The following is a 15,811-nucleotide window of genomic DNA, read 5'->3' on the forward strand; positions in this document are numbered from 1 at the left end:
AGACGTGGAACCCATAGCCCTAAAAAGCCTAACTAAGAACACGTTCAGTCCCCATCCATCTCTTTTGGCAACTAAACCCTTCTGTTGGCCCTCTGAAAAAGCTGACTAATAATATACACACACACATTAGTCCACTGGAAGAGGCATTTTCTGGATTGTACATGTGAATTCTTCCTACTGAAGCAACTGAATTCTTCCTACTGAAGCAACTGAATTAGCTAATGCATCAAGTTTTCCGCAGGCTACTGAAGCCTACCCGCTTACCTATGCATATTTCATCATCTGTTTCTGCATCGCCTATGCATCGAAATTTGAAATCATTCAAGGAATCTGCAAACTTCCGCTTTGCTAAAGACAGATCTGTCAAAAAAGAAAAGAAAAGAAGGGGGATGTGCAATGAAACAATGAGCCACAAACTATTAGAATTCAATTTCCTGCTAGCTTTAAAGTAATCCCCTTCATCTCAGTGATGCTCAACTTGAAAGTGCACAGAGCATCTCTCTACCTAAAGAAAACTCGAAAGGCCATGTGGAAGGGAACAATGTTGGTGCATCAATATACTACAAAGAGCACTCTTCATGGGTCTAGGAAGGGAATATTGTGCCTTAGAAAGAAAAACTAAAAGATTTGCTCCATTATTGGCACATCTACAACATTTTGGTGATTTTAAAACACAACTGCTAGAAGTTCATTTCATAAAAACTTCATCTGCTTACCTATAAAAGATGTTACTTTGTGTCTGCTAGTTTAGCAGACCGTGTTTTCAAATACAGGCTGTGTTTGGATGTAACAATAAACCAGAATTGCTGGAAATTCTGGTTTATCCCTCCACCATGCTCATGCATGCGACCTGATGGCTCCACTTGAAACTTCCTGCCAGTGGGAGAGGCTAAGCTAACCAGGAACTGATGTGGAAGTAAAAGCTTCTGCGCATGGAAGCAGGATCAGAGTATGAAGTTAATGTTGCTTCACTAACAAACCCACTCCTGGTTTATTAGTGGAGCAACAACCCAGAGTCTGGATTCAGATGTAACAGGAAGCTTTTGCTTCCTCACTAGTTTCTGGATAGTCATCCTATCCCTCTGCAGGAAAGAGGGAATAGGGGAATTCTCAGCCATTCTGGTTTAATGTTGTGGCCAAATGTGGTGATTGTGTCCCTTCAAATCTAATAATACCTCTACAACTAGTAATAAACATCCTCATTCATATTTTATGTTTGGTACCTGCTTTATTGCAATGGTCCATTGTATTTCTGATACATGACTGACAAGACAATAATACACAAGTTGTTCATAGGCTGTATGAATTTCTGTTACCAAAGAGTGCAATCTAAAAAAAAACCTAAGATTACGCTTTGTTAAAGTGTGAGGTTGCTTTCTACACATATTTACCTGGGAGTAAGTGCCTCTAAACTCAGTAGAATATACTTCCATGTGATTGATTCATTATTAGGTTTTTACTAGTTACTATTCATTAGTCATTCAGTTATTAAACTGTTGGTCTGCAAGCAGGTCCTTGTCAATTTTGTTAAGCACCTAGAGATATTAGGCTTTTAATAAATAATGTTTATCATTTATAAAGCAATGTTTTAACATATGCTAGCTGAAATCTATAACACCCTAGGAGTAAAATCTTGCTTTAATCCAAAATACTCCTCCTCAAATATAAATATTGAAACAGGATTTGAAAATGTTCTGCAAAAATGATGGCTCAGGTCAGACGTGTTAGTCAACAGTGTGAAAACTCCACTCAGCAGTTGAGTTTTTAGGAGGTACCCCCCAATACAACATGTTCTAATTCCACCATTGTGTGACTGTGGGCTACTGTGGAGTTGAGTAAAATTCATTGTGGTGTTTGACAGTTCCTCCACCCTCTCTCCTTCCCCGGTCCTCCCAATGGTATCTCAACAGCCATTGCTGCAAAAAAAATAATCCCAGTAGCTCTCCTAGAGTGGTACTCCTTCCTTTCGCCACTCTTGCCAGGGAACTCTGTAGCCAGCGGGAAAGTCAACTCAACACGCAACGCAATGGTTGTGCAGGAACTCTCCTCTGCACAGCGTGGATATTCTGCGTGGAGTGTTTTCCAAAAAACCTCCACCACTGCATGGAGTTTTCCCGCCAGACAACACATTTTTCAACGGTGGTATAAAAACTCCACTGCAGAGTTCTAAACCACTGTTGAGAAATGTGTTGTCTGAACTGGGATTCAGTAGTGTCTCTCTCACACACACACACAAACACACACACACACAAAACTACCTTTCTCCATATTAAGGAACACAGTATGCTAATACCCTCCATTAGTAAATGCTATCTTCTGCATTGTACAGGCACAAATTCTCAATTAGATTAGAATGTAAGCCTATGCGGCAGGGTCTTGCTATTTATTGTTTTACTCTGTACAGCACCATGTACATTGATGGTGCTATATAAATAAATAAATAAATAATAATAACAACAACAACAACAACAACAGGCCCCACCAGATGCAAACCAAGAGGAGGAGGGCACCCGACTGTGGAATGAGCTCCCTAAAGTGGTTCACCTGGCACCTACACTATACTCTTTTAGACGCCAGGTGAAGACCTTTTTTTTATTTTCTCAGCATTTTAACTGTCTATCAAATTAATTTTAACTTTGCTATTTTAAATTTGTATTTTAAATTGGTATTAATTTCTGCATTGCTGTTTGATTTTATCCTGGCTGTGTTTTTAATATTGTATTTTATATTATGCTTTTATACTGCTTGTTTTATATTTTGAATGGTTTCTATAGTTTTAATTTTTGTAAACTGGCCAGAGAGCTTCAGCTATTGGGCAGTACAAAAATGCAATAAATCATCATCATCATCATCATCATCATCAAAAAAATTGGACAGAAGAAACTGCCTTGTACTAAGTCAGACCATGGGTTGATATACCCTAGTTTTGTTGACACTGACTGGCAGTCTGGCTCTCCAGGATTTCAGGCAGGAGTTTTTCCAGCCCTACCTGGAGATACCAGGATTGAACCTGAGACCTTCTTCATGCAAAGTAGGGGCTCCACCGTTGAGCCACAGCACCTCCCATCAAGTAATCACCATCAAGAGAACAAACACATTTAAATTAAGTCAGGACGAATAAACATCAATTTCATTTTAAAGCATTTTAAAACTAAATAATTTAGATTTTCTTATTTCTCAGTTATATTAAGTGTCTCATTCTTTTTTTAAAAAAAAAGAAGGAAAATGCAGATTTCCTTTAAAATCAGGTGAACACAAACATGTAAGCCTACATAAGTAATGTCTTAAAACGGAATTATTAATATCCTAAAACTCAAGTCTTTGAACCAGATTGAAGTGACTGTTGTTCTTTATGAGAACTTTAGGGGAAATATTCAAGTCAAAGCATTATAAATGACATATTGGCCTTGGGGGATTACAAACTTTTTCATTTCCATAGGGCATAAAAGCCGTAACAGCCGGTCACCATAAAAAACAAAAAACAAATACAGTTTTAAATTGCAATCTGTCTTTTTATGTGGAAGGATACAAAACCAAAGTTGTCTCCATAAGGAAGGGAAATATGAGGGTGGAGGGGAAGACAGGGAGGAAAGTAACATAAAGGAGACAGCACTGCATTAAACAGGGCAGACCAAATTGCTGTTATTTTCCTTTATATTGTTACAGTGTTCTTTTCAACAATAGAAGTCAAATAGTTCACATTCTACATGACCCCAGTTTCATAAGGACAAGAATGCTCTTCTGATATCAGTATCAAAAATGTCACAGAGTTCTCAGAAAGGCTTCTTGGAAGGCTGATCACAAACACCAGGCACCTATGGAAAAGGGCAGATAACGCCATCCTCCACACGTATCTGTGCTGTTATCCACACCTACCCTGCTTTCTTAATATATACATGCTACACTATAGTGTTGTATTGTGATGCCTGGCTCTGCTGATTGGCAAATCTAGCATCTGTATCATTATTTCAGTTTATATTATTTGAGATAGGCAAATAAATTAAAATTGGCAGAACATTAAATAAATAAAAAAAAACTGACAAATTAATTTTCTTAGGACAAATGCCCCAAGAAGCTCTCAGTAGACTGCACAAAATTTAGGATAATGACTTTGAAGGCAAATTTAAGCTAACAACAACAACAACAACAACGAAAAGCTGGTTTAGGACACAAGCATATCATCATATTCTGCTATCAGGTTTTCCATCTAACATTAACTGCTTGTTAAGGGCAGAGAAAAACATGTAAAATGTGGTGGATTAGAGACAACTGCAGTCAATGCCCAGGGATGGCTATGAGGGTTTCATGCCCTACACATGGTTCTCTGAAAGGACAGCCAGAGAAGGAAATCTTGAACTGTGCTTCCTGATTGAACAGCATATGGTCAACACATGCCCATGTTCACTTCTGTAAAATATTAGCAAAGGTCCATTAGTACAGTGAATCATAATGACTGCTGACCAGCAGCCTCCTGGTGGTCCTGTAATTCCTCTGGCTCTCTTCTGTATGTTCTGCATTTTCCATTCTAATCGCTGTCGGGCAGATCAACTTTGGTGCCACAGTGAGCCAATGTTAACAGGCGTGGTTGGCTCTGGTGGCCATTGGCTAATCTGCTGAGATTGTCACAGAAGAGCTGCCTCCTGCTAGCCCTACAAACATGGCACCTTTGACAGTCACGGAAGATCTTAAAAGAGGAATACTAAAACCTGTCACCATCCTATGTGAAATTAAGCCACTTTATGGAAAGAAAATGTATTGACCAACCTTGAAATCTCTCACCTCAAAGAGAAGGCAAGACTTACAAATGTTTATGAAATAGGATATGCAACTAGCACTGTCACTTCCCGTTCTAGAGGAAACAGCAAAGCATTATGACAACACTTCAAAGTGAAAATTGTGGACCTGGGATAAAAAGAGATAGAGACCGGGGAGGGAAAAACCTTTCAAAATTTAAAATCACTTCCCAAAAACCAAACACTGGATCTTCTATTCCCAACCGTGGTTATCCCACAAGCCTAATTTGAGTGGAACAACATAATCCACTTAATAAACCAAGTCAGATAATCCCCCTAGCCTTCCAAAAGGGTTTCATTTGCAAGCAAAACCAACTCTCATATTGTGCATGTAGAAGAACTAAACCCCTTCTGAAATGGAAGGGCTCACGAGGATTCAAAGTATAGCCTAGCTACTCAGAAGCTATGCCAGATTTCTGTCATTCTGTTAATAATAAGGAAGCAAATGTTAATTACATAAGGAGTTATTTCCTTTCCTCTAAGCTGTATGCTGACCTCATGCCACTAGGTTTGTTTGCACAGCATTCTGCTACACTTTACTCTTGTGTACACACACCATAAGCTTAGCGATGGTCTGACTATATTATGTGTTGTGGATTCCTAGTCAAAATGGATTTACTACAGCATCATTCAGCCCTACCAGTTTTGGTAAGGATCCAAGAGCCTCATTCCACTAGAGAAGGAGACTAGAGTAAAAGCTTGTAATCTGTCGTACTAACAAAGTGGAGCTCAACAAGATCATGGACAGGGTTTAGAGGCTCAGTAGGACTTATGGTTTAACAACCTCTATTAAAAAAGAAGAAACATTATTTTCCCAAAACAGGTAAACAAGCAAACCAACTGAACACCACAGAAAAGATTCTGAGATGCTGAATGGTATTCTGGAGGGACAAGCATTGGAAGTCTAATCCTATTCAGTAAGCATGTTTAGAATTGCAGCCATAATATAATATAATATAATATAATATAATATAATATAATATAATATAATATAATATAATATAATAATGAAGAGATGATTTGTATAAAGTTCAGAAGACTTTAAACCTCCCAGTTTTAGCGTGAGTACAGAATGAACCAAGATGTCCAACAGAATCAATAAGACTGGTGCTTTAGCTTAATACGGTAATTAACAATCATAATAACAGACCAATCCAATCCAGAGGGTTGGACTTGATGGCCTTCCAACTCTACTGTTCTATAATTCTACAGGGGAAATCTCACAAGAGTTTGGATCTTAACATTTGGCCTTATGTGGTTCTAACAATATATTGACCATGAATAGCACAGTAATTCCCTTCCTTTGCCACTAGATGGCAACACACTACAGTATTCTATCTAACACATTAACTACTACATGATTTACTTTCACAGGACAATACCCCCCATATTCCATAAAATGAAAATTCCAGGTCTCCCTAATTTCCAGACTGCCTAATATTTATGTTTGATTTAACAATGCTTCAGATTCTCTTGATGTCCTTTCTTTCCTTTTTTTGAAGGGTGCAAATGAAATTACACAGTTTGGTTGCGGAAAGGATACACACTCAGAAGCAATCACCCCCCAGTACAGAATCACCACTATAGAGTGGGGGGGAATTATTTACAAATACTTTCAGCAGCCACTTGAAAGTGCCTCGCACCTTTCAACAACTTGAGAAAAGACACAAAAAGGAGATGGAAATGTTCACCCATTCAGAGTTAGGACAGCCAGCATTGCCCTCTCTAAATTGGCTTTATTACACCACCACACGACAAATGTTATTAGTTACACGGCAACGTGACATCACACTCAAAATATGATCTCCAACTAGCCGAGCCCACTGTTTTCAGGAAGAGGGTGGGCAGTTTGAAGTCACTAAAGCAATTACCAGTCAGGGAATTAACAGGCAGTAAACAGCTTGAGAAAGAGGTGAGGGGAAAGTTTACGGAAAACATTTCATGGCTCCACAAAACCAGACAGATGCCTGGATATTTTGCCCTTTATATAAGCTTAAAGGAATGATTTAAGCGACGAAAATGGTAGATGGGGGAGAGGGTTAATTTGGAATTCCTTCCCCCAATAATTCAGTGCACACATATCTGAACTGTAAGTACTCATCACAGATTAATCGGTTCTCTTGCAGTGACTTTTACACAAGCACAAGGAAAGAAAAAGAAAAAAGGAAACCAAGAAACAAACTAGGTGAGAGCCAGAACAGATTCTAACAAAACCAGTGTCATTTCAGGTCTCAGACTGCACAGTGAGATTCCACAAGAAGTATTTTTCTCCACATTAATCTCTTTTATTATTCATTTGGCTTGCATGAAAACAGGACAATCCCAGGAAGAAACACATATTTGCTTAGTGACTGGAAGACTATAAAAGTATCCAAGAAAATGATAACTGGAACCGTGCAGGGAATTTCCACATAGAAACATTAATCAATATTATTTGCATAAGACAGAATAAACATTTCATTTTACTTAAGCATTCTAAGTATCTTTTACTTAAGATACTAAATTACACACCAACTGAAACCTAAAACAGTCGTAAATATCATTTAGATAAACAATGCAAGCAGAAAGCAAAGTTTACTTCACCCAGTAATAAAGTCTAGTGGCTGCCAGAAAATGCCCTTAGGAATGCCAGTTTTTCACAATGGATCCTGACACTGATGGGTACAAAACAAAACAGAAAATTTCCCAAGGCTGCAGGTATATGGAAATACTAAAACACGATATAAAACATATCCAGAAAAGACCAGTGGATCAATCTTGACCATTAAAAGCCAGCAGAAACAAATTATTGCATCATTACATCTTTCAGCACTTCCAGAAAAGGGTCAGGCTCTGCAGAGGCTGCAACGGAAGGCCAATCCACAGTTGGAGAGTAGCCACCAGGGACACCTTTGCATATGCCATCTTCACAAACGTTTGGTCCAGGGTAGGCCAAACTAGACATGACGTTAAGCATCTCACCTGGGAGACATATTTAATCTTTTTTAAAACTATAAATAGCAGCTTCTCCTCCCACCCAATGAGGATCGGGAGCGCAGCAGACCGAGCAGAGAAATAGCTCTTTATTTTTGTGCTGCAATACAGATAGAAAACTCTCCAACCCCTAAATTTGCTATTTGAAGCAGGAGGGATGCTGCCTTTGGGGCCATGAAGCTCTTAGCCACAGCGATTGCTAGAAGACCAAGGGAAGGAGATTCTTCACGAATCAAGCCTCTACCTGGCTCTTAGAAAATATAGGGGGCAGGGGGACTTGGGGGGAAGAAAGTCTCACACAATACAAACCTCTCTAAAGAAAAGTCGCTCTATTCCACAATTAACACCGCAAACGTGGCATGTTGGTTCAGAGCCGGCCTTGCAATTCAAGCAGGCTTGCTCAATGCGTTGGATTTGTGCAAAGTGCAAAGTTAAGCGCAGCACACCATCCAGACTCCCTCCACCTTATATTTCCTTTGACTAGTAGAAACCTTGCCGCAGGCCTGTACTTTAGAGGCCTGACAGGGAGGTGTCTATAACCATGCTTAATAATGCTGTTATTTTACCACAAGTTCTCAAGGTTCAACAGACAGCACTAAGCTTTGCCCTTAACTAAATTCTACTTTGATTAAGTTAGCTGATTTGCCTGTCATAGACATGGGGAGAAATAACATTAAGAGAAAGGAGGGAGCCAGTAGTGCAATTCAAAATTCCAGGTCCCTTCTTTCCCTTAGTATTGTTTCTCCCCCAGTCCTTCGCAACTGTACACAAATAGCCGATAGGCAACCTGTAAGTTTGCGGCTCCTTTTGACAGCTGAAACACAAAAGGAAATTGACTAGGAAAGAGTAGACATATCGGAGAGTCATAACAGCACACTTGACAAAAACTTTTAAAAATTGTGACACCCCCCTCAATTGCACATTTTTGAGGCACCGAGAAATAAAAAACAAAAAAGGGGAACAAAAAGCAGTAGCAATTGGAGCAGGGAGGGGGCCAGGAAGAGACGACAAGACGGGTTCTGCCACACAGTCTCCTGGGATAGGTGCCTGGGCTGGCTGGAGAACTGTGGAGGAACAAGGGGGAGAACAAGCAAGCCCGATGGCCTGTCAGGCGCATCTTTTGTTGTTCCATGAACAACCAACCCAATGTGGCTTATTTGCAGGTTGGCTTGATGTGAAATCTGAACCTGCCCAATGGCTTAAATCAATCTCTCTCTCTCTCTCTCTCTCTCTCTCTCTCTCTCTCCCTCTGTTGAAACATGAAGGAGAACAAAGAGAATTTAAAGACTGCTTTGAGAAAGATGCTGAGGTGACAATCAATTGCAGCTCACAACAGGGCTGCTTCACACAATATTCACGTGGTGGGTGGGTGTTTTTAAAGAGGGATGCACTGCAGAACAGAGAGCACATTTCCCAACAGAATGATGAAAGGCACCTCTGATTTTTAAGCTCTATATCCTCTGTTTTGGTGAAGTTTACAGTAAACTAGAAAAAAAGTACTTCTGCATTTTCAGTAAGTTTCCACACATTTTAAAATAATTGCTACATGCCTGTGTTCTTAAGCATCCGGCCCTACAACAGAGAGGTTCTCCAACATGATTTATGGCAGCTACTTCACTGGGATGGGGCCACAGAATAGAGAAAGTACACAAGAACTTATGCACAGTCTTATGAACCACTGTACTTGGAAATTAGCATGCATCTTAAATGAAATAACTTTCCAATTGTGATGTTGACTGATCAGCTTAATTTTCGTTTTTCAAACTCACCCTCTCTCAGCGTTTCCACTAAATGATGAATATGAGCCAACCGTGCGATATGGCTGCAAGAAAGGCAAATGCTATTTTGGGCTGCATTAATAGAAGTATAGCTTCCAAATCACGTGAGGTACTGGTTCCTCTCTATTCGGCCCTGGTTAGGCCTCATCTAGAGTATTGCGTCCAGTTCTGGGCTCCACAATTCAAGAAGGACGCAGACAAGCTGGGTCGTGTTCAGAGGAGGGCAACCAGGATGATCAGGGGTCTGGAAACAAAGCCCTATGAAGAGAGACTGAAAGAACTGGGCATGTTTAGCCTGGAGAAGAGAAGATTGAGGGGAGACATGATAGCACTCTTCAAATACTTAAAAGGTTGTCACACAGAGGAGAGCCAGGATCTCTTCTCGATCCTCCCAAAGTGCAGGACATGGAATAACGGGCTCAAGTTAAAGGAAGCCAGATTCCAGCTGGACATCAGGAAAAACTTCCTGACTGTTAGAGCAGTACGACAATGGAATCAGTTGCCTGGTGAGGTTATGGGCTCTCCTACACTAGAGGCATTCAAGAGGCAGCTGGACAACCATCTGTCAGGGATGCTTTAGGATGGATTCCTGCATTGAGCAGGGGGTTGGACTCGATGGCCTTGTAGGCCCCTTCCAACTCTGCTATTCTATGATTCTATGATTCTATGCATCTAATGAGCAATCATACACACACACACACACACACACACACAAAATGTTTGGGAAAAGGCCACATTTGCACTTAATAATAACAAGCCAGAAATCCTGGTTTACTGTGAATGAGCAGAATGCTGGGTGAAAACTCCGCACACAGGTTAGCGGCAGAACAAACAGAAATTAAATGAAATGAGACCAAGGTCAGCTAGTTTGAACACTACAACAGCTTCATGTGGCAGAATCAGAGTAGAAAGAAGTATAGGCCCATGAACATCTTTTGTGGTAGCCATATCCCAAGTGAGGATGCACTCAAATGTGGACCCCACCGAAAGCAATACAATGCAGTTATACCATTACCCCTTGGTCCAAATCTTTGAAGTGCATGGAGAAGGGTGCAGATCTAAGGCCAGTTGTTTTACACACACACACACACACACACACACACATCCTTTAACCTGCAAACTGCAGTCCTTCTACCAGCTTAAAGCTTCACCTGCCACTTATTAAACTCCTCTTGATAGGTAAACTATTTACAACACTTTAACCTGATTGTCAGCCCTGTACTTCATGTGGGCTCAAACCTGCAAGCAGCTGCTCTCCGCTGCTAGTGTTTCGTGGCAGAATGAGAACAGCACACTTGCACAAACCGCAGTCCTGACAAATTTTCAGGAAGCTGGGGCTGTTTTTAAGATACACCATATTATTAATGTCCCGCCTTTTTCCCAGTACTCAGACTCAAGGCAGTTTACAAGATTAAAACATGTATAATTAAAACATATAAATTACAAAAGTTAAAACAGAATTAAACCTACAGTAAAATTAAAAATATGTTAATATTCTTTTTTTAAAAAAAAACACCTAACAGATTAAAAGGGGGTAGGAATCCAATACATTAACACAGGTCCAGTATAGTTCCAAAAGCCTGCTGAAACAAAAACGTTTTTGCCTGCCTCCGAAACTGTATCAGAGGGAGCCAGCCTAGGCTTCCTGGGAAGGGAGTTCCAAAGCCTAGGAGAAGGCCCTCTCCCGCGTACCCATCAGGCGTGCCTGGGATGTTGGTGGGACTGAGAGAAAGGCCTCCCCAGAAAATCTCAGAGCACAGGCAGGCTCCTATGGGAGAATATGGACTTTCAGATAACCTGGACCTGAGCCGTAGAGGGCTTTATAGGAGATAACCAGCACTTTGAATTGAGCCCGGAAACAGACCAGAAGCCAGTGAAGCTGTTTTAACAGGGGAGTTGTATGCTCCCTGTAACCAGCCCCAGTCAACAATCTGGATGCAGCTCTTTGAACCAGCTGAACTTTCCGAACAGTCTTCAAAGGCAGCCCCACACAGAGCACATTACAATAATCCAAACAGGATGTAACTAAGGCATGTGTCACTGTGGCCAAGTCCGCCATCTCAAGGATGTTGGACTTGTTGCAGCATAACTCGGGCTCCCCCAGTACTGAAAAATGCCCTCCTATCCTGGTTTTTCCCCAACATTTCCACCCAGAATGCCTGCATGTAAGACACCTGTTTGAAAATGGGCTCAATAGTAAAAATTCTCACAAGATAAGCAAGTACATTTCTCTAACTGAAGAGCTATTAAAAATGGTCCTTCCCGGTTTTAAACATGGCCACAGGGCACAGAGCTGTAGAAAAGAGCCATAAAACATCAATGTTAGGCAGGAAAACTCACATTAAAATTCCTGTGGAGATGGGTTGTATACATTATGGCAGCAGTACTATTAATACTAATTACAGTAGTTTAAAAACAATAAAATCAAGCCGCCCAGGGATATACTTCACTAGCAAGTGAAACTCCCTTTTTATGAAAGGAGAGAGAGAAGAGATTGACCATAAGTAATAGAACCGCTGCTCAAGAAAGAGAGCTGCATTTTACTGTAAAGAGACTGGGAAAATCAATCACTTGACAATGGTTTTTTCATGCTTTCAAGCAGAGGATCAGAGACACACTAGCTTCTCATTCTGGAAAGAACATGCTAAAACAACCTTCCCCAACCTGCTGCCTCCAGATGTTTTGAACTTCAACTCCCATCAGTCCCAGCTAGCATGCCCAACAGGCAGGAATTTTGAGAGAATTTATTTATTATATTTTTAATCGGTCCAATAACCAATATTCTAGTCTAAAACATCTGGATGGTATCAGGCTAGGGAAGACTGTTCTAAACCTTAACAGCTTTCACAAATTAAAACTCTCTCCCCTGTGCATCAACACTGAAGAAGAAAACAGGGAACGAATAACCTGTGACCCATATCATCTTCCAACTGGATTTATTTGACACATACAGTACCCAGTTTCCCACTGTGACTGGGCTCACACAACACACTAAGACCAGGTTCAGACTATGATGATGGGAGGGGGGACCTTGTTGTAGGGGTTGTGGGGTGGTTAAGAAGCCACTCCTGCCAGACACCTGACCGGGTTTGGATGATACAATAACCTGTGCCACATCGTGGTTAATTAGGGAAATGGCGTTTGCACAAGTAACACATGTGAAGTGGGGGAAAGAAGCCATGGTGGCTTCTTTTCCCCTTGAGATCATCTAAACTCAACCTAAGCCACCCTGCAAATAAGCCACAGTGGACTGGTTGTTCGTAGAACAATCCATGGTATGCCAGACAGATGACTGGGCTTGCCGTGGCTTGTTCTCCCCCTCAGCCCTCCATCAGACTCCAGCATGTATCCTAGTCACTTTTGTGTCAGAATCCATCATGTCTCTTTGCCTCGGCCCCCTCCCCGCTCTGATTGCTACCCCTTTTCGTTCACCTTTTTTCCCCCAGTGTTTCGAAAGCACGCAAACGGGGTGACATTTTTTAAAGTATTATTATAATTTCCAGTAGTGCAAGAGTACACTTTTGCCTGTTCAATATGTGTAGTCTTGACTTGTCAGTTTCCTTGTAGTTGAAGCTGTCAAAGGGGGGGCTGAAGTGGAGTCTGTAATATAGATAGAAACTGACATGGTGATACTGCAGATAGGCTACTTTGTGCACAGTTGCCAAGGTCTGCCGGGCTGAGGGTGATGGTGGGGGAATAATACTAAGGGAGAGAAGGAACCCATGTGCAGAAGCACCGAAAAAGTGGGGGGTGCAAGAGCAGTAGGTGCACCAAAAAGGAGGGAAGACAATATCTCCCACTTGGCAATGAAGTCTTCTAGCTATTAAGTGATGAACTGACATTGTAGGACAGGGCAAATTTTAATTTTGTCCTCTCAAAAATAACTATGTGACACTCAATGAAGACAGGCTCTGGATTAAGGAGTTACAAAGTATGCACATTTTAGGTGCAGACAGCAGCTAGTCTTCTTTGGCCTGCCTTTGAAGTAAGCAAGAACATGCTTTGTTTTTTGGCTTCAGAATCCCTAGAGCGAGTGCCCAGTATTTCCCATTGTGGGAGGTACACAATTCCCTTTGTCCAACTAGTACTACTGGGCATAAAATCCAAGACATCTGATTGAAGACATTACAATGTTATTAAACTGATGTGGTGAGAAGGCAAAACTCCCTTAGAGACAAGGCTGATGCCATAATATATTGCCATTCTTATTCTCCCCCCCCCCCCCGTCAATTGGGTTGGGTGGGGGGGAATTGCCAAGTATTTAAAGCAGGAAAAGTCCCCCTAAAGTCGTATTTTTGGCTGTCTTTTGTATTTGGAAATGGAAAAAGAAGCACTTGGGTTCTGCTGTCATTGAGCAGGACAGCTTATAAATCTTGGGTGAACAAATGCACACATTCGCTACTCAGTTAGCTGGACTCTAAGAACTCTTGAGTTGCCACTAGAAAGGTTGAGATTAAGAAAGACTGCTGTTTGGATTTTAGGAGGAGGCAGTCAATGGCAGAAGGACTCATAGAATTGCTTATTTATTCATGCATTCAATGTAATAGTCACTCTATAACAAATTGTTCTCAGGGTGACTGACAAAAACTCAGACAAAAGAAACAAAAATCGATATATATCCATATATATGATTAACATTAAAAACAGCACAAACATCCTTTTAAAACTGGCTGTCTAAAGCATAACAAGCAGCAACCATTAACAGTTCTAAAAAATTTCACAGAGTTAAAAAAAAACACTTTTAAGACACAAATTGAGCAGCAAGAATATACAGCAGAAGCTAAAAAGAGATTTTCCTGGCAACAAAAATGCATTAGAGTACTGCCAGGCAGACCTGTCTGAGAGGCATTCCATACCTGCAGAGCTACTGCTGAGACAGCCCACTGCACCTCAGTATAAAAGAGCACTGGGAACAGGCCTCTGATGTCTCGAGGAAGGGGAGACATTATAGAGGTGTATAAAATTAAGCATGGTGAGGAGAAAGTGAATAGGGAGACATTTTTCTCCCTCTCTCACAATATTAGAACCTGGGATCATCCATGAATCTGAATGGTGGGAGATTCAGGACAGATAAAGGGAAGTACTTCATCACGCTGCACATAGTTAAACTATAGAAGTTGCTACCACAAGATATAATGACCACCACCAATTTGGATGGCTTTAAAGGAAATTGGACAAATTCCTCGAGGAGAAGGCAATCAATGCCTACTAAAGTCCTGATGGCCATATGGTACCTCTATAATCCGCCTAGGGTACTAGGGTATTCTGTATATAGGTGGGGTATAAATTTAATCATCATCATCATCATCATCAGCTGAGGCAGTATGCCTATGTACACCAGTTGCTGGGGAACATAGGCAGCAAGGTGCTATTACTCTCATGTCCTAATTATCATGTCCTATAGAAAGCTGGTTGCCACTGTGTGAAATGAATGCTGGACTAGATGGACCCTTGGTCTGATCCAGCATGGTTCTTATGATAATTAGGCATGAGTAGGAATAGACATTTATCTATATCACTGCAAAGGCATCACCCAAAAAAGACAACTGGCTAGCACCGAACAAACGTTAGAACATTAAATAGGAACAAGACTCTGTAAGATACACAGATGTTATTTCTGTACTTCCTCCCAACATATTGCACTGTGTTGCTTAGTAGTCGTATTTAAAACAGGAAATACAAGCCTTCCAAAGTGTAAGCCATCCTTCCTTCCTGCAAAGTTAGAAGGATGACGAGTACAAAAACACATTAAAGCTAAGATAGCTAGAATAATTTTTCAGGGTGACTAACAAGCAACACTGAGCCTTCTCTGCTCTATTTTAACCAGGGCAGCAGAGGGATGTATACCTGTTAACTATTAGATTACATTTCCCATCAGTCCAATAACAGAGCTGTATTAAACCTTAGCACCTAAGTGTCTAGTATCAGAATGGTGATAAACTTGCACAAATATACCCAGGCTTTTCTTTAGGGCTTTGTCCAACATTATTCAAAGAGAGTCCAAGATGGTTTGATAGGGTGGTTGTATTTTAGAATGATATGGATAATTGCTTTACGTGTGCTAAATTCGGCATGTTTTAATTTTGTTGTAAGTCGCCTTGAGTCTTTGTTGAAAAGAGCATCTAAGAAATTTAATAATAATAATTCAAGCCTGCTACAGTAGGATGAAATAATTTCATCTTGATTTCCCTGTTTCTCTAATTGTATTAAATACTATCCAACGCCATCCCCATGCCTCGTCCATGTGAACGGTACTCAATTCATGTA

The 15,811-nt window shown here is 40.8% G+C and overlaps 1 protein-coding gene across 4 annotated transcripts in view; it reads right to left on the reverse strand.

The window, feature by feature from the left end:
- ARHGAP26 (Rho GTPase activating protein 26) overlaps positions 1-15,811 on the reverse strand; it is a 299,816-nt gene that overhangs the window by 223,694 nt on the left and 60,311 nt on the right. For all 4 annotated transcript variants that reach the window (XM_063120676.1, XM_063120675.1, XM_063120677.1 and 1 more), the window contains exon 2: positions 265-360. In XM_063120676.1, the coding sequence (XP_062976746.1) occupies positions 265-360 (96 nt within the window). The remainder of the gene's footprint in view (positions 1-264; positions 361-15,811) is intronic.

This window comes from Elgaria multicarinata, chromosome 3, assembly GCF_023053635.1.
Source record: "Elgaria multicarinata webbii isolate HBS135686 ecotype San Diego chromosome 3, rElgMul1.1.pri, whole genome shotgun sequence".
Classification (NCBI taxonomy): Eukaryota; Metazoa; Chordata; class Lepidosauria; order Squamata; family Anguidae; genus Elgaria; species Elgaria multicarinata.